Source organism: Patiria miniata, unplaced genomic scaffold (genome assembly GCF_015706575.1).
Source record: "Patiria miniata isolate m_02_andy unplaced genomic scaffold, ASM1570657v1 HiC_scaffold_8, whole genome shotgun sequence".
Lineage (NCBI taxonomy): Eukaryota > Metazoa > Echinodermata > Asteroidea > Valvatida > Asterinidae > Patiria > Patiria miniata.
Genome location: NW_024037075.1, coordinates 1,634,815 through 1,656,606, shown reverse-complemented (window position 1 = coordinate 1,656,606; position 21,792 = coordinate 1,634,815). Strand labels below are relative to the sequence as shown.

The following is a 21,792-nucleotide window of genomic DNA, read 5'->3' as shown; positions in this document are numbered from 1 at the left end:
AGGTTGTTCTGACTTAGTCTCCAGAGAGAGTTGGAAGCTGAGGGGTAGAGGCCTTGGGTCTGGGGTAGGAACTTTGGACTTAGGTTTTGGCTGATCAACTCACTGGGAATTTTTTTCGCTGGATGGTTGATACTTATACTTTATACTTAAAATATTTAGCTGGATGGTTGATACTTATACTTTGTACTTATACTCAATCATATTCATATTCCAAGGGAAGTATTAAGCCTTGATATTTAGCTTTAATGGAAATTGACTTAATTGCTTCCAAGACTATATATCTTCTTTACAAGATTGGACTTAGAAAGTAAATTAAAAGACAAACAAATAAGAACAAGAGTGCAATAATGCTAACATGTATAACTTGTCATACCATGGTTTTTGGAATTTAATTCAGCATTTTTGTTGACATAAAACAGTAGTAAAAAATATACATCAATGTACAAACTTACAGTACACTGCAACGTAATGTAACAATCTGTTCAAATTTTACCATGAAAATGCAAATTATACCGACTTTCTCTGAAATATTTCTACTGGACAGTTTTAGCTCAGTTAATAATAATAATAACAATAAGTGAATTTTTTTGAACATTTTGCAAACTCTATTAGAGAGCGAAATTACATCAAAATTTGTGAATACAATTGATACATACTAGGAATTAAATAGGAATTTAACCTAAAACACCAAAAATACACTTTACTTATATATACTGATGACAAGCAGTAACTAAATGAAATACTCTAAAAAAAAAAATTACAGCTACGTTTAAAGAGACACACAAAGAGTAACTTGTTGTAAAATAATTTGGAATTGATTATGAATAAATATTCACTAACAACAGATTTTTTGAAAATATGAAAGTAATGTAACATAACCGTCAGGTTAACAACAAATAACTTCACAATTTTTTTTAAACCAGTTTTCCCGGCATGTTATGTTCGTAATTGTCCTACAATTTTGTTACAATTAATTACCCTGAATAAGAATTTGTTCTAAATTTCACAATCTTCAAAATAAGGCGATAGCAACTATTTCATTGGGTTTATCTTGCATCCGAAAAGCATTTTGTGGTTATTTGGAGAAAAGTTAAAGTTGAACTAAATTTGATTAAAAATACAAGGTTAACCCCTTACGTTATTTTTGTAATTTTGCCAAAAATAATATTTTCTTATAGATTCAACAAATGTTTAAAATGAGGGCCTATACGTAAACTGCAATTATGTCAAAATATTACTTGTGGTTCAAAGCAATTTTCAATGCAATACATGTTCCAGTTTCTGTTACCAAACTCACAGTTTTACTACAATAGAGCAAATTTAACCGTCTTTCTTTTAAAAATGTTTTACGATACCAACAATTTGTTAGACAGTAACTCTGTTTATGTACCAATTAGTTGGGGTGAACGAATATAAATTCACATTCTCAAACGACACTTTTTAAATATTTATAGGTAAATATATATAGGTAGAATACACCTCTGGTTATATAATGGAACAACACATTTTCTTAGAATTTTCAGGCAAAAGTTGCTGGCGTGTTCATTTCTAGTAATATTGTCTTGGGTTAACTAACCCTTACTTTTTTTCTAATTTTTTGGCCAAAAAGGGGTTCTGTTATAATTTCCATTAGTATTCAAAATAAGGGCCTAAGAACTATTTCAATAGGTTTATCTTGAATAAGAATGACTTTTTGAGTTATTTGCTAAAAAGTTCATTTTGACACGATTCAATTCAAAAAGCAAGTTCAACCCCTTACAACTTTTTTAAAGTTTAGGCCAAAACGAATTTTATATCAAAAATCCTATAAATCTTCAAAATGATGTCCAAAAATCACCTTAATTGGTTTATCTTGAATAAAATGGACTTTTGACGTGATTTGCGGGAAATTTTTTTTTCATAAAATTCAATAACAAAAAATGCAAAGGTAACCCCTTTACCATTTTTTTTCAATTTTTGGCCGAAATGGATGTTATTAGATTTCATAAATCTTCAAAATAAGGGCCTAAAACAATTTTAAGTTTATATTTAATAAAGGTAATTTATTTTCTTAATTGCAGAAAAGTTCATCTTTTGACCCAATTCAATAACAAAATGGAAGGTCAACTAATCCCATTCCATTTTTTAATTTTTTGGGGAAAATGATTTTTTTTGTTCAAAGTCCAAAATCATTCAAAACAAGGGCCCTTAAAACTATTCCAATTGATTAAACTTGAATAAAATAGACCTTTAGTTATTTGCAAAAAAAAGTTAATTTTCAACCCAATTCAATAACAAATGCAAGGTTAACCCCTTATAATCTTTTTTTTCAAAAAATAAGTTTTAGCAAAAAAGTATTCAAAATGTGCAGGTTATAAATATTTCAGAAAGTTTGCCTTGCACCAATAGCAATGAAGTTGTTGCTTTGGAAAAAGAAACTTTTGTTTTGGTTGACGCGATTTATTATTTTTTTAAAAAAATGTATTTGCTATGTGCATGTGTAACTTTTTTTTATAAGTTTGGCTGCAAGGCACATCCGTTTTTTAATTTCAGTCTGTTTGACTTCTGTTATCCATGTTCTAGTTCCTCAACATGCCAGTGTGACGCAGGCACACAAGATGGTTCATAATAAAGGGTAGGCCCTGGACCATGTATAAATTGGCTGTTAAAAAAAAAGTCTTGTTTGCAAGTGGTGTTTTCCCAGAAAATTGTGTTTGTGTTTCCATCCTTTCCCCTTTTCTGTTGCACATAGCCAAAGTATGTTCTAAACACGTCATGGTGAAATCATTTTACCAGCTAATTCTTATTGGACTGTCTGTTACACTTGACTATTTTTATTTATTTTTTCCAAAATGGCTGCCGTTACTGCTTTTTCAGTATAACTTGTAAAGTCCATAAAAACAATTTATGCATTTCGACTTTAGTAACAGTTCCATAAAGTTCAAATTTTGATAGCAGTTTGCCAAAGCTGTAATTAAAACTAAAATGATAAAATCTCTGTGACTTTCACAACTGCGGGATTTGGAAACTTATCTTTTTTCTTCTCTATTTCACTTCCTTTGTCCTATTAACCCCTTTCTCCTCAACTCACAAAACCCTCCTCTCTATTTTTTGTCATTGACCACGCCCACTGACCACGCCCATTGACCACACCCATCTCCACTTCCTGTAGCCGCCTAATAGCTTGCTAGTAGGCGAGCGTCTGTGTCATTATGACATGTAAGTCATCTTTGAGACTCGCGGTCGGTGTCGATGTTCAAATTTTTACTTTTGGATGTTGTTATTAACGCCAATGTGAAAGCTCCATTTATTGCTGTTTTGTGACATTTGGTTTTGATTTTTTGGCAATATGTGGACATCTGTTTTTCTTTTGAAGAAAGAAACATCATTTTGCCATAACTGAACAAGTAAACCAGCTGTTTGACCAAGTACGAGTTTTTCAACTTTGTTACATAGCAAGTGCATACAAATTGGCTGGCTGTGTAAAAAACAATTGTTTCTTCAGTTGAACATTGATTAAACTCCCTCTCTTTTTTTTTTTTTTTAGTTTTGATAACATTACTGAACTTTTCTTTGTATTCCTGCTTGCTTGGTCTTTAGGAGTGACGATCCGTTGCCCCAGCCCCAACTTTTTATGGTAGTGTGTTTACTTTTCCTTTTTATTTGTCATGGTTCATGAGATTGCATCAAGTATGTGCATTATCCCATCACGACTTCCATTTCGTTCTAAAATTAAAAATGTACAATTCAAGTATTTTTGATTTGGATTTTGTTTAAAAATATAATTTCCATTTGCCTGCTTTATTTTTTTTTCTTTAAACTAAGCTTGGCTGATTTTTTTTCTTTTTTCTTTTCTTCGGCTTTTGGGGTCCTGTCCTGAAATATTCACTTTTGCCACAAAATGTTGACGAATTGGTTGACATTTCTACACTAGATTTTGTACTTAAAGGCGTGTAGGAACATTTGCAATTACCCGGAAAAGTGCAAACCGATTTGATGACAAAAATCTTAGCTCAAAAAGGACTGATCAAAATGCCCTGTGAAACGATTCCTCTTGAAAAGGTTTCACTCGAAAGAAAACGATCATTGAAGTTGGCTTAGGCATGCGTGTATTTGCTATGGATTCCAGTTACAAAACCCTCAAATTGTGCATACGTTTTCTGTTTTGTCATAATGTAAAGTATCAGCTGAGTTGAAGCTTTAACAAGTTAGTTGTTATGCGCCTTTCTTAAGATTTTGAGCAATTTTCAAACGGAAAAAAAATGCACAAAAAGCAAATGTTCCCACATACATGTTATTGTGTTACAGATTTCATAGCAGTCCCATAATTAGGGTTTTGTTAGCTCGCAAAATTAAATGTTTGTATCGCTGATAAATTCACAGTCCATCCGTGATTGTCCGCTTTTAACAGCGCCCCCTGTCAGAAGACGGTGCATCTTCTGATAGGGGGCACTGTTAAAGGCGGACAATCATAGACACTTTCAGACAATAGGTGGCGCTCTTCATCTCAGCAAAACTGCCACCAGACACACAATTTTTTCAACAGGCCGATAAGCGTTTCGATTTTGCTTTTAACATCTTTAACCTGTTACAATCTGCCACTGTGCACCCCCTGGTTACGCCACTGCTTTCTAGTATTATAATTCCAAATTTAAATGTTCCTTATTAAATTAAATGCTTTCATGGTTTGTTTGTTTTTTTCTATCTACAGGGACGCCTCATGTCCCCCTGATGACAAATGGAACGATTCTACTCTGGACAGTGAGGGCGGTATCACCGAAAACTTCCACGCAACCCAACAATGCAATATTTACCGACAAGAATCCCCAGGATGCAACTCTCTCCAGAAGTTCCCGCCGGACTTCACGTCCCGGCCCAACCCCCGACCCCTGCCCAGTATCCCATCATGCAATTCGCTTCCCGAGTGCTCGGAATCGCCCTCGGGGCCCGAGCAGACCGAGACTAGCTCAATGACTGACTACCTCGACGTGGACTCGCTGCACGACTACATGGGCATCGGGTCGTCTGGTCCCTGTTCGGACGACGAGGATGCGAGTGTCTCCAACCGGCTCGGCCGGAAACCCCTTCCGAATATGAAGAGGGTAGAAGTGTCATCGCAGCTGACGACGTATCTGTTCGGCAAGTACTGTGGAGAAGAATTAGGTAAAGAAACAAGCGTTTAGTATTCATTTAATAGCTGGTAACAATCGTCACGAATGGCGCCATTTTAGGGCAACTTTGTGAAGGAAATACTTTGTCAGATTGATGCGCCAATACTAAGTATATTATAACTGCCCAGGAATTATGCTTCACAAATTTGAAAGTGTCTGGCTTTTTCATCTCTCCATTTCGATAAGGAACCAAGAAGACTCGTGATTTGAATTATCCATAAACAGAAATCAATTTCAGTACTATTGAAAGTATTGCAATAGTAAAAGTCTGTAGCAGAATCTCCATTGTTCCTGCTGACTGTCTTTATTATAATCCAGAGTGATACAGATTGAAAGGAAGATTGGACTTGAACAAAAATTGTAAAAAAAAAAGTAACCTTGATCCTTTGGTACGCTTTTGAGTGTTAAGTAAAAATGATTACAAAAAAAAATTGCAAGAGAAATAATTGCTTGTGAAACTTGTTGCCAAACTGTCGTACTAGTGTATCTAAGCTCAAAAAGAAAAAAAAATATTCAAGTGTGCCTTGCGAAGTATAAAAGCAAAAATCAAAGGTATTCAGGGCTTCGTGTTCTTCGGATGTTTATAGTGGAAAAAGTGAAAAAGTTGGCATCATTGTATTTGAATGTTTGAAACGATTGTAGTATCCAGAGGCCACTTCTTGGTTGTGTACATAAAGAGTTGAGTGAATTTTGAAAGTATTTCCCAACAAAATTGGAAATGTTTCTCAGTCCCAGACTCATGCCTTTTCAACATTTTTTGCAATGACTGACCTTCGTTGAGATAATACGTGTATATGACGGAAAAAGTGGCGTCAGGATGCGACATTCTTGCCATGGGATATACGGAACATCAACAGGAGACATTTACATGTATCAATGTGCAAATGTGTATTTACTCTGCGGGTGATGGCAAAAAAAAAGTCGCAAATGTTTTTCATCAATACTCAATATTTTGTCTATGACTCTGTGCACGAATTATAGAGGGCGCAATCCGACCACTTTAGGCCCAGTGGGCCGGAGAGACACGCTGCGTGTGCATACTGGTTCACACTGGCTTGCTATATGCATGACTAATGTGCTATAAAAACTGAACAAACCTGTGGTTTGTGCGTGAGCGTCGGGCGTTGTTGGCAATGCGGTTGACTGTCTCTCCCAGTGGTCTCCCCCAACTCTCCCTTTGTTACCGTTGAGGGGGTACTTGTGCACGAAACCCACGTATGTATTCCTGTAAAAAAAAAAAATCATAATGTCGCATTAGTTTATTAGGGACTAAACAGTAATACCAGGCATTCAGCTTTTCTTCGGATCCGCTGATTTCCTTGTTTTTTGACTTCTCATGAATGCCATTACAAATTGGAAAATACAGTACAAGTCTTGTGTGGTTTGGAGTTTCCTCCTTTTTTTCTTAATGTCCAGTTGCATGCCGGTAATACAGGTATATCTCGGATTTAACATACAATCTTTGTTCGTTACAACAATTACATACAAGTGGTTTTCTTCATTTTGGCATCCTGTGTAGACTTGTGCATTTTCAGATTTTAATTCAGTTTTTAAAACCTTGTAATGGTTTGTGTCTGTTACAGAAATCTGAACACTCTGCTTCGCAATGAACTAAGTTGCCAAAATTCTCAGTGACTGTACATAGCCTACCTCCTAAAGTTGAAAAAAAACCTGTGTTATTTGTCACGGTTTGGCCGGTTATCATTGATGAACTACATGTACTTGATATTATTAGTGGCAGGCATAAAATTCAAAATCAAGACATTGTTTTCAGTCTTATAATCATATCAGAATAAAACCAGGGGTGCTCTGGGTTTTTTTTAACAGCCTCGAACGTTAGACTCACCAACAAGGGACAAAAGAGGGCGCTCACACTATAATTTGGAACACTTTTTGGAAAGTCAATGTTTTATTCTTGGCCATATGGATGTGATATTCAGGGGATTATATTTTTTTGAAAGCAGTGGTATTGGTACTTGAAGTTTACATGTAGCAGGAAAAAAAACTGGCTGACTGATTTACATTCCATCATTTGCTTCCTTAGAAATTGAAATTTGAACATTAAGTTCGTCTTGGAGCACAATTTATTTTTAAAATTTTTTGTCTGGTAAGTTAGTGACTTTTGCCGTAATAAAAGGACACGCTAGGAATTTTATTGAAGTTTCCTTGGAAATAATTAGTTTAGGATGTTCATTTGCTATAGACCTTTTGCACTGCGGCCATCTTTGGGGTCTGTGCTTTTGTTCCACAGGGATATGCATAAATACACCTCTTGTGTACTCATTGTTAATGAATTAACATAGCAAAACACACCTCAAATATGGCCACGAAATGCAATCGATCTATTGGGGAAAATGTTTCTCCAAAATATTTTTTTTTTTTTTTTTTTTCTAATATAATTATCAATAAACAAGTCTTCCTATGTGGTTACATTGTACAAATAAAAAAAAAAAAAGATGGATTTATTGGCATATGAATAATTGTGAATATTTTGCCGGACTCTTGCGCTTTTTCTGGTTTTTCTTAGGTGGGTCTATACAGGAAATTGCCGTAGTATTGCTAGAAAAGTTGACAGTAATTCTTGAAGCACTACCTTTCCCGCATCAGCCCTGCGGCTGTTTCATGTACAATGTGTTAGGTTGCCATTTTTACAAGCATTGGTTCATTGTTAATGTATTGCACAGATATTTCCTTTGATCTAATGCAAGGTATTAGTATTCATAATTTGTTTATAGAATTATCTTCTAGTTGAATAACAATGCCATAAATTGTGAATTATAACTTCGAAATGTGTTTTAATCAGTTACTTCTGTTGATTGAAACGAATTTGGTGTCAAAATTTGTTGATTGTAATGTGGACTTATACGTGCGGTTTAATATTTTCCAGTCAAAGATTTTTTTTATGTTATGAGATCTGGTAAAAATGTTGATTTTATTAGCAGAATCTATGATAAATTTTATTAAGCACTAGGTTTGATTATGTTCTGAAGTCTCGGACAATGTCGCTCTTCAAAGACCATTAATCGTTTCTGAAATTGTTTAAAAGCTCAAGGTGAATATATCTGAATCATTCAATTAACCGATCATACATGGTAATTTGTACATACTGCTACTTTTGTTACACTTTATTTAAATTAAGGATTCAAGTTCATTGTATAATAATCGATAGAAGTGGAAACTGAAAAGTACAATGTACATCTTGTTGAGTTTTTATAACATCAAAGTTTATTATTAAGCTATGCCTTGTTAGTTTAGTCCATATCAGATCAAAATTATTCGCGATTATATTGTTTCAGTGCTGCTCATGGAAACTGTTAGTAATTGTACTTTCTGGCTTCGTAGAAACCACGTCTTTATTAATTGGGAAGATAGCAATCGGAGCTGATCTATAAAAGATTTTTTTTTTCGAAATAAAGTTAATGATTTTTTTTTTTAATTCTGTGGAATTTTCGGACGTTGAAATTGATACTTTTTGTATAGTTCCATAATGTAAAATAGTATCTCAAGCACGCACTTATGCTGCGGTGGTATTGTGGTATAGTTGAACTAGTCTAAGCACTTAAGCGGTCTCTGTTATCATCGGGCGCATAATTTAAACGGAATAAAAGCGAGATATAAATGTGAACAAGAAATTTCTGTTTTGTTTTCCACCTTTTTTCTCTTAAATGTGCAGCCTGTTGTACCTTAAAATGCATTGTGTATATCTGCACATTATTTATCATGCACGTTTCAGAAAGTGTCTTCTTTTTTCAACCAAAACGAACAAAAAATGGAGTTTTGGGCAAAATATTTTAAATTTTTGGACTGAATTCGATCAAAACTTGTCGATGTATTATTTTTTAATTGACACAATTCCGGAAAATAATTGGCAAAATGTTCTACGGACCCCTGACATCTTCCCTGCAAGTAAGTTTTCCTGTAAATTCCGGACGCATTACAATGTATATATTTCGTATGTAACCCATTTTGTTCAGATAACTTTTAGGGATGTGTCTTAGGGACCCTTGAGTTTCTGTACAGCACTTTTCCAAAAATTACATCTTTTGGCTGATGTGATATAGCATTTACATTTGGCATACAGTGAATGTTAATTTTCGGGGCTATACCATTTGTTTTGTTATCAAACACGTTTAATCTAACTTCATCCAATCACTTATCGAAGAACAAGTGTATCGAGCAATGTCCACCATACATCGCGATGCCAATAAACCCACCGCCCCCCACAAAAAGTGTGACAGATGTGCGGTCCGCGAGCGCCGGTTGACTCGGAGCGTGTGGCGGGCGGCAGCCCCGCCAGAGATTCGCCTCTATGAGCCCCCGTAACCTTCACTTCATTGCCCGCTCCATAAACTATGCATTAGCCCGGTCCGCTCCATTGTGTACGCACGACCACAACCGCCGCGCAACCCAAATTACGGACCAGCTCATTTGCATATTCATATATTTACCGCGTTTTTTTCCTGGTCATTACAGCTCAGCAGATTTTAAAGATTGGAGTGTAGCTATACGCGCTACAAACAATTAAGCCCAAAGCATTGATTTTTTTGGCCGCTCAAGAAAATTGATCACGAAAATGAAGACGCGCGTATTTTTGTCCCGCCACTGAAAACGTGACATATGGGGTTAATGGGCGATGCGAAGAGACTTTTTTCTCCCTCTCCAGATTGCATGTCGATGTATATACATTAATATTTTCATAGCCCATTTTCCTCGAGTTTTTTCCGGAAGCGAACGAGGAGATGTCTATTTTCTCGTCGGGAGCCCCGAATTTTTTGACAGATGGGACGAAGGAGAAGGAGACTTACAGGCATCCTCCCTCCATCGGGGGGCATGGTTTACCCTCCCGATTAATGGACATTTCTCAGTCTCCCAAAGTGTAAAATGTTCTCCAAGGCATTCGAACTGGTAAAATGAAACACGTTTTTTTTTTTTTTCATTAGTTGATTTTTTTTTGTGGACCGATTTCCCCCTTTTCATTAAAGAGGGTAGGATTTCGCTAAGTGGCCAAATCGCACACCAGGCAAACGTTAACTATTTTTTAACCGTGTTTTGCAATTGTGATTATTTTCCATTTTTTTGGCCAAGGCCCGCTATCTTCCCCGCAGCATATTTCTTTTCTCCCCCTTTGTTTTGTCGCGCGAATCTATCAAAGACCCCCACAATGGAATATACGGCGGGCTAATTTCCGGGGGAGCCATTTGCCATATGGGGTCCCCGGTCCCCTGACGCCGAAAACCTGAAAAACTTATTTGATTTTTGTGGAAATTTCCATGTACATTGTTTAGTTTTTTTCCGCACTGTGTGATTTCATTTATGCTGGACTATATTGTATACAAACAATTGCTGTTCGTATTCTATATTCTTGTTATGACGTCATAATTAAATATTCATAATCCAAGTGTTGAATGGAAACAGGACCAAATAAGGAAGCCGAATTTGAATAATTAAGCGTCAATTGGAACCATACACTCTAAAAATAAAAACAACATTTATTCAGATTTGACTAGAAACCAGTTAAATTTGACTAGCCATTCAGGGTCAGCTGGGTGCAACTGAAAATCAGTCAATCTGACTAGATTTTTCCAGTCAGTATTATTGACTATAGGAAAAACAGTTATGCAAATAACTAAAATTGGAGTCAAATCCATCTACTTTTTCTATCCATATATGAGACTTTCCATGTTTAACTAAATTCCTAGTAAAATTTCAATAACTAGGAAAACCAATCAATATTTTGACTAAGTTGTTTTTAGAGTGTATGACGTCAACTTGAATATTCATGATGCAAGCCTTATTTGTATTGAACGCGACTGGGACGGAGAGGCTAATTTGAATAATTTAGCGCTAATCGGAACCTTTGATCTATACTATCGACTTTGGTATTTTTTTCTACTGGCCAAGGGGCAGTGGAGTGTGAAGTCTAAATCCTTGGATTATCTTGGATAATTTTGCAAGTGGCTTTTATTATTTTTGGTTTGAATTATTTACTACCATGGCCTTTGTGTGATTTTCCCATTAATATCAGTACATATTTATATCATTATTTTATGCTTTGTGACACAGAAGCTAGGTCTAGCCACACTAAGCATTTTACTTAGTGAAGAAAATAGCCGAGATTTGTCTCACTCTCAAGCACTATAATAACATCTGTAAATATATGGACCTAACCTGCTTTTGCTATTAGCCAAAAAGAGGTTGCGATTGCTGCTTGGGCGACTGTCTCTAATTCTCTTTGACTAGTCTCCATATCAGTAGCACACTCACCTGTAACCGCACTGTGCTTGACATGAGAAGCATCCGGCCCATCGTAAGAGCATCTCGGCTTGATAGCCTCCTCTCCAGCCGGCCACTCGAGGATGAAATGGACTCGTTCACAGCACTACCCGTGCGGCGTTGTGACTACCCTCCTTTCTGTGGACGTGTGTAAGCCTATCTTCAGCGCAGTGTTGACATCCTTTGCAGTTGTGTCAATGCCACTGCGGTCACTTCCCAACTGTTGCCATGATTCCGCTCGGGTTGGAAGCTTGGAACAGATTTCCTGACATCTGCCAAGTGCGAAACAAAAGATTGTATCCATTATCTGATAAATGGATAGTCTAGAATCAATTTACAGTATACACTGCATCTGCTAAGCTCAATAGACGGCCTAAACAGGGCAGGGTTAAATGGGTAAAAAAAAAAAAGTCACGGTTCTATGAAAGGCGTTATTTCATACAATTCACGTTAATATCACAAACCATATAAAGCTCGAGCACAAGAAAACTATCGCGTCTAGTTCGGAGGTTTTACGACTGCCGCCACGCAATTGTCTTTGTTTCTTGTACCCCTCCTCTGCGACCATAAACTCCTCCCAACCCCAAACCCCAACCCCATAAAGTTAAACCTCTTTTGTCGTCCATCAAAAATATATGGAAACATCCCACTCACAAGGCCGACGTATACGAAAGATGACTTGAAACGGAATTCAATTTGTGCCTCAACTTTAAGCCCTAAGCCGTCAAATTACACGTTTTGTTACTCGGATATCTAATCAGGTAGGTATACAAATACAAAATGTGCAAAGGGTGCGTTTTATTTTCCTTCAATTTAGTCGCACTTTTTGCGCGATGAAGTTTTCTCCATTACTCGTATTTTTTGGAGCTCTACCGATACTAAGATTAATGGGTTCCCAAATCTTCTTAAAGCGGATATACTTCGCGGGACATCTCAGGCAGAAAATCCCGCATCTTTCCGCCCGCGGGCGGTTCAAAAAGTTCATCTCACCTCTGGGCAGAAAACAACGAAAAACGTACAAGGACGGGGCGATAAGAGCGGGGAAAGTACAGACACTTTCGGCCGTAGTGCGTACGAAAATCACGGCGCTTGCCTTCCAAAGGCACCACGCTGCAAATCGGCTTAACGGCGCTAAAGACCACGGGCCGATTTTACAGAAGCCCCGAGGGCAGAATACGTGTTTCTTTCTTAGCACATCATGTCATTTTTTGTAGCTTGATATATACTGACTTAGTGGTAAGCAGTTTACATGATTTCTTACATAAGCAAAATGCTAAGAAGATTGTTCCCCGGGCAAAATATTTTTTGAGGTCAAAATTGAGATGTTCTCTTATTAGAGGTCCGCAGGCACGTCGTGTAATGGTGTGGTGACTGAAGATTAGAAATATGAAGTTACGAACCTTAATTTAATTTTCATTTTACGACCACTTACAAGATGAAAAGGCATTGGTGCATAGCATGACAGTGTTGTGACTAATGTCTATTAATCTATAGTCATGTCGTAATCTTGTGCGGATGCAGCGCCTGTGTGTGACATAAGTACAGGGCCAGGCTGAACAAAAGAGCTTATCAAAATCTTGCCGATACTGAATTTATTGCAAAGAAAACTGAGATTGATCGAACTCGACTCGTGATCTAGAGATCGGAAGAAGAATTGTTGCGTTGTGTCCCGGTCACGACTCAAGCTGTAGTCAAGATCACGACCGCCGTTCAGTTATTAGCGTACCTGCGCTAAAATAGACGGTGCGTCAAACGAGAAATAGGCCTAGACATGTGATCTTTAATTAATCAAAACATAATAATTTGGAGCAAATTCCCCAACATGTTTGGTCAAAAGCAGTACAAATCTTGATACTTTGGCTGGTATACCTGTTTTTGCTCAGCTGTATTTTCTTTGCTTCGCATACTGTCCCCATGAATTTGAGAAATAATGAGGCTCAGCCACTAAAATGCATGATCCAGAATTCGACCATACGGAATAAGTATCACTGAAGTTTTCACCGACACAAAACTCGTTATCACCAACATGCCTATCATTTTCAGTCTGCGAAAGCTATTGAGCTTATTAATTTTAAATGGTGGGTCGGTATGTTTCTATGCATCCTGAACCATTGATATGGATTGCAATTGTTTCATATTTAAGCGCAAAGAGGAAAAGTTACCAAACTCTGACCGGTCATTGCATTGTCATCAGGCATACAGATACAAACGGCCACTCAACCACTCCAGGAATAAATTAGGGATGACACAGAAACCTTGGTAATGACATCGGATCTTACAACAATTTTCCCTCGACATATATACAAACTGGGAAAGTTGAACTGTTTTTTTCAATCCGTGTATTTTTTTTGCTAAGTTCCAGACGAAGCCTATAGTTTCCTCTGTATACCTTTCCCCTGACTGACTGACTGACTGACTCCCCCTGTGACTTGGACTGGATGTAGGCTGTTGAAGACAACCGGGGAGTGCTATCATATAGGATTACCCCCTATCGCCAATGAATTGGCTAAATCCAGCTCAGTATGTAGACCAGATGCATGAAAAGACTTCCAGTGAATAGCCATTCGGAATCAACTGAAAATAAATTATGTGCGCTCTAAATATTAGTCTCGTCTTGGACCAGCTTTACTGTAGGATGGCCTACCAATTTTGACAATTTTCTCTGACCGTGTAGGAATCCCAAACATTTCCACTCTTTCAGCACGCAAGGCAATCTTGGGGTCATTATTCCCTAGTGAACCGGTATCATCCCGTGACCTTTGACCCGATGGCGTCATTGCCTCATCATCGCCTCAGCAACAGAGGGGCCACCGGTGACCTCGATTAACCATGGTGCCCCGTCGCCGCCTGAGGGCGTGTAGTGTGAATAATTTGTATTGGGCTGTGAATCGAAGCCACATAGCTTTGTCATGCGGTGTTTCACGCCGGTACGGCCTCATATCTCTCGTTCTCGAACTCTAAACGTTTATGACACCATTTTTTTTTTGTAAATACAATGTCCAACTTGCAGCTGAACAGTTTGGGGCAAAACCTCACGATTTTCTCAGTGAAAAAAATCGAATTGTATTCTGAAGAAAAGTGGTGAACTATGTCATACACTGTGCTTTGTGACAGTTATGTTATGTGACAAATAAATACATAAAAATATAATTTTAAAAAAAATTTGAAACGATTTCATAAATACAGAACTCCCCAGGGCCCTTAGTTACTCGTACCATTTTTTTTGGTGAAACACATCCAAGAAACTATCCGTGACAACCGCAGTGCAGTTCATGAGATATGTGATTTTCTTTAGATGGAACGTAGTCTGATGTGCATCGGTGTTAACCCTAATCCTGCTGAATCCATCAGGATCCAACTATATCATATACCTGATGGAGCCTGTTGGATTGAGCAGTAAACCCCTTGGCCTTGTGTACATTCCTGATGCAAAATGTTGGATTCAGCAGGCAACTGAACCGCATTATAACGCCATGTTGGACCCCGTTGGATCCAGCAGACAACTGAAAATAAGGCACAGTGGATTGAGCAGGAAACTCCGGTAGGACTCTGTTGGATTTAGCAGGCTAGTCCTGAGGAACTACAAGGGGGCTAGGGTTTTAAAGCACTTTACAACCTTATTGGATAATGGTAGAATAATTATTTCCATATCTTCAAAAATATATTTTCATGAGAAAAAAAAGCTGCACGTGCGTACCAGTAAACGAAATAATTGAGTTTTCGCTTGAAATGTGAATCGACTTTTTTTTTCGGAATGTTTCCGGAAACCTGCCGCTGTTATTTTGATACGTTGACTTCAGTTCTGCACGACAAACTTTAAGTAGAAACTGATTAATGGTTCACCGTGCCTTCATAAATTACAACGTGGGGCACACGGGGAGTATCTTGTTGATGTTCCAAACACCACAACAGATGGACAAACCCAATTTAATAGTGAATTACTTAAACACAATAACATTTTGTCGCCGTAGAACAATAAACAATTCTTCTGCATTGGTAGGCGCACGTAGGCACTATAATATAAGATGACTGTTCATTTGTAATACGATCGAAGGGACGGGCCATTGATATGGCTATAATATCTTCATCATCATATATCTGAATTACGAGCAACTGACATGTCGTGCGGTGTCAGAATTAATCAATTGGCCGGCCGGGGAATTTAATAACCAAATCTCCAAGTGGCTGTCGTGTTCATTTACTTTCATATTTATGTCAGTACGGATCTTCTTTTACCTTCTACGGCTATTGTATTATGGGCCTAGCTTGAGTGAAATAGGTACGGACGGGCAAATAGAAAAAGGTGGATACTGAATCAAAATCCTCCCAGGCTCACCGAGGCAACAATTCGTAACATTCAACCATTTTTGGCACGCTATCAATTCTATCACGGGCAATGTTGTAGTCAAGTCCATCTGAGGTCCCCACAAGTCCCTGAAGTCCATCACAGTCAAGTCCATCACAAGTCCATCAAAAGTCCATCACAAGTCCATCGCAAGTCCATCACAAGTCCATTACAAGTCCATCACAACTCCATCGCAACTCCATCACAAGTTTCTGACAAGTCCATCACAACTCCATCACAAGTCCATCACAAGTCCATGACAAGTCCTTCAGTCTCGACTCAAGTCACTATCTATTCAAAGGAACTGTAACAAATTTAAGTATTCCTTTGTCATCGTTCATCCCGTTACTTCTGACGCACTTATGAAAGAACTTGTGACTGCACTTGTGAAAGGAGTTGTGATTGGACTCGACAACGCTGATCACTGAGGCCCCCTTCAATGGCGAAAGCATTGTGCTAGCTATTGTTCAGATAGTCCGTAATAGGGCAATCGCTTGGAACAAAAGCATGCACACGGTTTCTCCATTAAAGGGGGCCTTGTGCGTCGCGTGTGCAGTGATCACGCGCCCGGATTTGTCTACACAAAACCGGCACCACATTTTCACTTTACTCAGTCTTGTCGCAAAGACACTGAGAACGTAGAAAGTAATATGTGTCGGCTTTATAACAACAACATTCTCTGTTCAAGCAATGTAGGAATTTGAAGGGTTAGCCTATAGGAAAACCATCGTGCACACATCGATCCAAAATAAAGCAATTTAATAGAACACCATCAGGGTCACACTAGTACTGTTGAAAACAACAAGTAGCGGGCAGACGAGCCTAATCTGCCTAATTACCCTCAATCTCCTTGTGAGAAGACAAACAGGAGAACGATGCCTCCTTTTCTTGCTTCCAATCACTTCATTTTTCCATTTCCAATCCAATTAGCCCTGAGGATACCTTTTTGACGAAGGGGGACAAAAAATCTCGGCCGAAGCGAGAGGAAAAATCTGACATTCGAATTCTGGCCAATTATTTGCCTAATTACTCGTGATCTCCGTTCTCGGGATTTCTTCGTCATCTTCTCGCCCCCAATTTTCCCATCTTCGCTCGCGCCTGAGACAAATTCTCCACCAATTGATAGTGGAAGGAGACGCGTGCGAATGCTTGTCAAGACGCAAAAGTCTAGCATCAGAATCAGTTAGATCCGTCTTTGAATGCATGAGACAGGTGTTTCGGAAGTGTGGACGTTTCGCACATGTACGACTTGAAAGACCAGATTGACAATAAGAGAAAGCATCAACATAAAAATCCTCGTTACTCAGAAGGCAAGGTCAAATATGCAAGTACTGGGTAACACTGAAAACGGAAGCTTACAACCCAGTTTCAGGACGAATCGAGATGTTTGATGGAGAATATCCTATATCTCTCAATAAATCCGCTGATTATTATGGAACAACTTAATTCTGAACGAATTTAAGAAATGGACGTTGATTAAAACTCGAGTTCTGCATGTTTTTCGTTACGAAATAGCATTTGGTACGAGAAAAATGACAAAGAAAGATACTTTAAACGTATGGAGCGAAAAAGACTTACAGAACAATTCATTACAAATTATAACAAATGGCACCATTATACATGTATTAGGTAACAGGTAGAGATGAAGACGCAGTCTGAGAGCTCTCAACACCATCTTTACAATTCTTGTTGGGCAAGTTTCATTGTTTCAATTCTTCATGTTACAGTAAAGGAACACAACAATTAACAGATGTTCTGGTGATGGGCTGTAAAACTGCCTGAAAGGACTCTTTCCCACCCGTATATTCCCTAATCTTAACCTGCTAAACACAGAGGATGAAGTCATTACACTTAAAGCCATCCAAAGTTGGATGCCGGAGCAACTACTTGATGCTAACGATTTGCTCGACATCATGAAGGGATAGGTGTTCAGTCAGAAGGTTGACAACCGACAGACAGACAGACCAACAGACATGACAACACCACAAACACCACCCAGAAAAGAACATGAATGACACGTGTACGCAATAATAACCTACCTGGTATCATCGGTCAAAACTTCCCAAGTTCCAAGTTTCAGAAACACCAACAAGTTCAATCGAAACAACTCGGTATTTTCTTCGCTGGTACCCGGGGGAGCCACACGGACTGGTAAACTCATCATCTGTAACATGATAAGGAGATATTGGCCGTGAGATTAACAACCTCAATTTTTAGTTCAGAGGGAAAAGGGGAAACACCGCCCTTTCTCCGGAACAGGTTCAGCGAAAGTTAATAACGGCGGGTGAGGAGGTTAGCTACTCCGGAAAATAAGAGGTCAGGGGTCAAATTAATCTGGGGTTTATTTAGGGTTGGTATCGCGAGACTGAGAGACATATAATGCGAAGTATGATAGGAATGAAAATGCGGTGGGATACTGATTGAAACGACATGTTTCGGATCTCATCCAATTTTTTCTCCATAAATCGACTTGGAAATCTTTGACTTTTGAGATTAAAAAAAAATGCAACACCGTATACGTTCAAGACAAAATAGAAAGTATATTATTGCAACTACATGTATAATTGAGGTGCAGTGATGGTGTTTCCTAGGGATACCTATGGGTGGTGTACATGCTTAACCAACTCTATTCACATGTCAAAGCCAGACGGTGCATCAGTGAGATGTGTACAAATAGGACGGTAGGCAGGCCATTTTGGGACACGTAAAGTCAATTTTTTTTAAGCCGAGGTAGGGCTAATGCAAGTCTAACTTACAAGTGAAAGTCAGTGAGTCAGTCAATGAGGTACATAGAGGGCCCGAGCAACAAAAAACCTTCAAGATGGCTGCTGTTTTCAAAGGGTCTATACTTTCTTGAAAACGTGAGGCACAAACGTCGAGGAAGGTATTAGCTCTCTGCTGAAAAAGATCCAAACTCGTCTCATCAAAAATCTAAATATAATTGCATTATTGTCCTAATCACGACTGTAATACCCTGCTAATCTCTTCTCCAAATCCTTTGTCGGCGGCCAGGAGATAAGGAGCCCTACTAATCCCTTTGTTGGGCCAACAACAAAAAAAACCTCGTGCATCCCATGATCACCATAAATTGATAATCTTTCTCCCCGAAACTGTTATGAGCAACTCGGCGCTGCACGCGTGCGCTATGCTCAAACGGGGATTAAAGACGAACACGGGCAACTTAATTAGGCTCATTAAACCGGTGTATGCGTATAGAAACTGGCTTGTGCTTAGGTAGTTAGCAGATTCTAAGTTTTTAAAATGGTAATGATGAGACATCGCTGATGTCTCGGAAATCAAAAGCAAGGTCCTCTTTTATTTTGCCATGATTAATTGCCAAACTCATTATTTTGTCACAAAAGGCAGTTGGGTGGGAAAACAGAATCCTGTGCCGAAGACGGAGGTTTGGGATTTTTCCCTTGGGAGAACCTCCTAACGGAGTTAATTATGTGACGATCCGGCAGAAGATAAATGAAGAAACAGAGATGTAGACTAAACTATCTCAGTGCGTCGATGGTATAAAGAGGCAGGAAGAGTGTTGGTATAGAGTTGGGCGGAGCCCAGGGACGTTTGAGGCTGATCGAAAAAAAGGGAAGCACATGCATCCGAATATCGCAGGTGTATGGTGGTACATAAGTGAGAGCCATCTGCCACAATTACGGAGCGTCCTTGCGAGATACCGCAAAATATTATGAACATACTTCCTGACGCAGTGTTTTGTGAAACTTCATGGGGTCACTTTTATTCGGTCTTTTTTTTTCTCAATTAAACGAAGGGTGGCGAGGGAAAGCAGGGAAATATAAACCCAGATGCTGGGTTTATATTTTTATTTTTATTTTGGTTTGTTTCCCTCATATATATGTTTTATTTACAGCATTTCTCGGAATTCACACTTAAATGTCTGACAAGTTGTAGGCCTATTGGAAAGTAGAAGATGGAAACGCGAGATATTTTAAATAAACTTAACATTTAAAGTTCACAGTTCCAATACTGGGTTTATGGTCGTATGGCGGTGTAAGTAGCTCTTAAAGGGGCTTTTTATTTCATACAAAGTAAATCCCCGATTTTGTTTATAAATCTGTCTTTATAGTATATACATATATTTAGTTTGATTATTTTGATTGTCTTTTGTTTATTTTTAATTAGTTTATTTAATAACGAATGGCCGTCAGATGTGTCAGCACGACAAAATACCTTTTTCAGATCAGTCAAACAAACTACCAAAATGGTTCACAGCATTGAGGCGTTATGTGAGCCACTTGGATTTTTCTGTATACTTTTTATATCTTGTCTCAATGTTTGATATGGCAGGGTATACTGGCTTGAGTTGTTTTTTGAATCGCATTCGTGACGTCATCGGTCATCCGTTACACTCTATTTTCTGGCCACTGTGCGGATCCGGTCGACACCTTTAATTGAACGAGAAGAGTCTGTGAGTTATCAAACCGGGATGGTAGAGTAAATCGACGGTGGTTCGCACGGGCCGTGCGCGCGCTGTGACAGATGTGCGCCACGCGCCGGCCAGCCGCACCCCCCCCCCCTTCACCCCCACGGAAAGCCTCAACCTTCTTGATGTTTTCTCAAGTAACAAAAGGACAGTCTTGTTGGGTTATGGGATCTGTATAGTGTAAGGGGCCATCTTCTTGGGTCCGCTTGTGATTGTCTGTTTGTTTGCGCGCTTGATTGATTGCACATGTTTGCTTGAGTGCTGTATGCTTGGCCTTCTTGTTGACTTGTTTGTTTGTGCCTATGTTTGATTGGATTTATATTTGCTGTTTCGTATCTTTTCAGAACAACTTTGCCATTCCTTGATGGTTTCTTTCAGGTTGCGTATGAAGGTTTGCACTCCGGTTGTTGTTGTGGGTTTTGTTTTGTTTTGTTTTGTTTTTTTTTTTTTTTTTTGGGGGGGGGGGTTCGTGTTGTTGTTGTTGTTGGGGGGGTGTTTGGGGGGGGCCTTTTTTAGCTTGCCTACTTGCTCACTCGAATTTCATTTAATTGGTATTTGCGCGTTTAAATGGTTTCCTGTCAGTTTGCAAACGTGTGTGCGTTCGTACCGTACCGTTTGGGTGTATTTTGGTTCATAATGTTAGGGTTTTTGAGGTGGGGTGCTACCTGTTTGCTTTACTTTTTTACTGCTTTTTAATCTGTCTCGGCAGGCCTATTTCTGTCTGTTGGTGTCTTCATTCATTTGCTTACTTTCTCTCGAAGTTCCCGTCTTCCTTGCGTAATTGTCCGTCTTCCTTGCCTTTTTTTTCAATTGCGTTTTGGTCTCTTTGTTCGTACACGTTGTTTTTTTGTGCATGGTTAAAGTGTGCTTGATGATCGGCTAACTTGGTCTGACATTGTTTGATGTTGGCAAAATGATCTAGAGGGCAGGGGCGGATCCTGGTTTCTGCACGATTTTCTTCTTTTTTTTGTAGCCCAAGAAGGGAGTTTAGACCCCTAAATCCCCGTTGATCCGCCACTGGCGAGACTCTCGGAACAGGGATAGAATATGAAAGACAATGAAAATTTGAAATGATGTTATTATATGCAATAGTACAACAATATATTCAAAGCCCTTGAGCCTCGATCAGAGCTGGGAAATAGCCCAAAGCCCCACAAGTAATTACATCTTTGTTTCCCGGTGCGATATTAAATATGACATTCATAAGGTTGTCATCTGTCAGGGAATGTCAAAGAGAATGATATACGACGCACACCTGTTGTGAACACGGGGAGAGCCGGGGATATTAAAGAAACGGGATACCTCGGTGATCGGTGATCAACGGACACGCGCGAGTGCCCGTTGTATGTCCAGAGCCAAGCGAGACGGACACGGGGGTGAGGCGAGCGTGACGACGGCGGGGCCTGGGACGAGGTGCACGGTGAGATGGAGGGACTCCGTTGGGGATTGATGGGTATGGTTCTCTGGGGCTTGGGCTAGTCTTGGAGATTTGATATGATTCTGTGAGTTGAGGATTATGACATCTCGGAATTGATTGTGATGATTGTGAACAGATATTGCGAAGGACGGATTGATGG

General features: G+C 38.9%; 2 protein-coding genes across 5 annotated transcripts in view; one reads left to right on the top strand and one right to left on the bottom strand.

The window, feature by feature from the left end:
- LOC119719451 (golgin subfamily A member 4-like) overlaps positions 1-4,757 on the top strand; it is a 34,807-nt gene extending 30,050 nt beyond the window's left edge. For 2 of the 4 annotated variants that reach the window (XM_038188911.1, XM_038188907.1), the window contains one exon: positions 4,691-4,757. In XM_038188911.1, the coding sequence (XP_038044839.1) occupies positions 4,691-4,711 (21 nt within the window). In that variant the 3' untranslated portion in view covers positions 4,712-4,757. Of the gene's footprint in view, positions 1-3,579; positions 3,896-4,690 lie in introns of those variants that run through there. The other 2 variants (XM_038188909.1, XM_038188908.1) reach the window with 2 other exon arrangements.
- A 1,147-nt stretch (positions 4,758-5,904) lies between these two features.
- LOC119719453 overlaps positions 5,905-21,792 on the bottom strand; it is a 36,669-nt gene continuing 20,781 nt past the window's right edge. The window contains exons 2-4 of the mRNA XM_038188913.1: positions 17,808-17,932; positions 11,415-11,695; positions 5,905-6,375 (exon numbers count right to left, since the gene is read on the bottom strand). Of these exons, the coding sequence (XP_038044841.1) occupies positions 11,530-11,695; positions 17,808-17,932 (291 nt within the window). The 3' untranslated portion in view covers positions 5,905-6,375; positions 11,415-11,529. The remainder of the gene's footprint in view (positions 6,376-11,414; positions 11,696-17,807; positions 17,933-21,792) is intronic.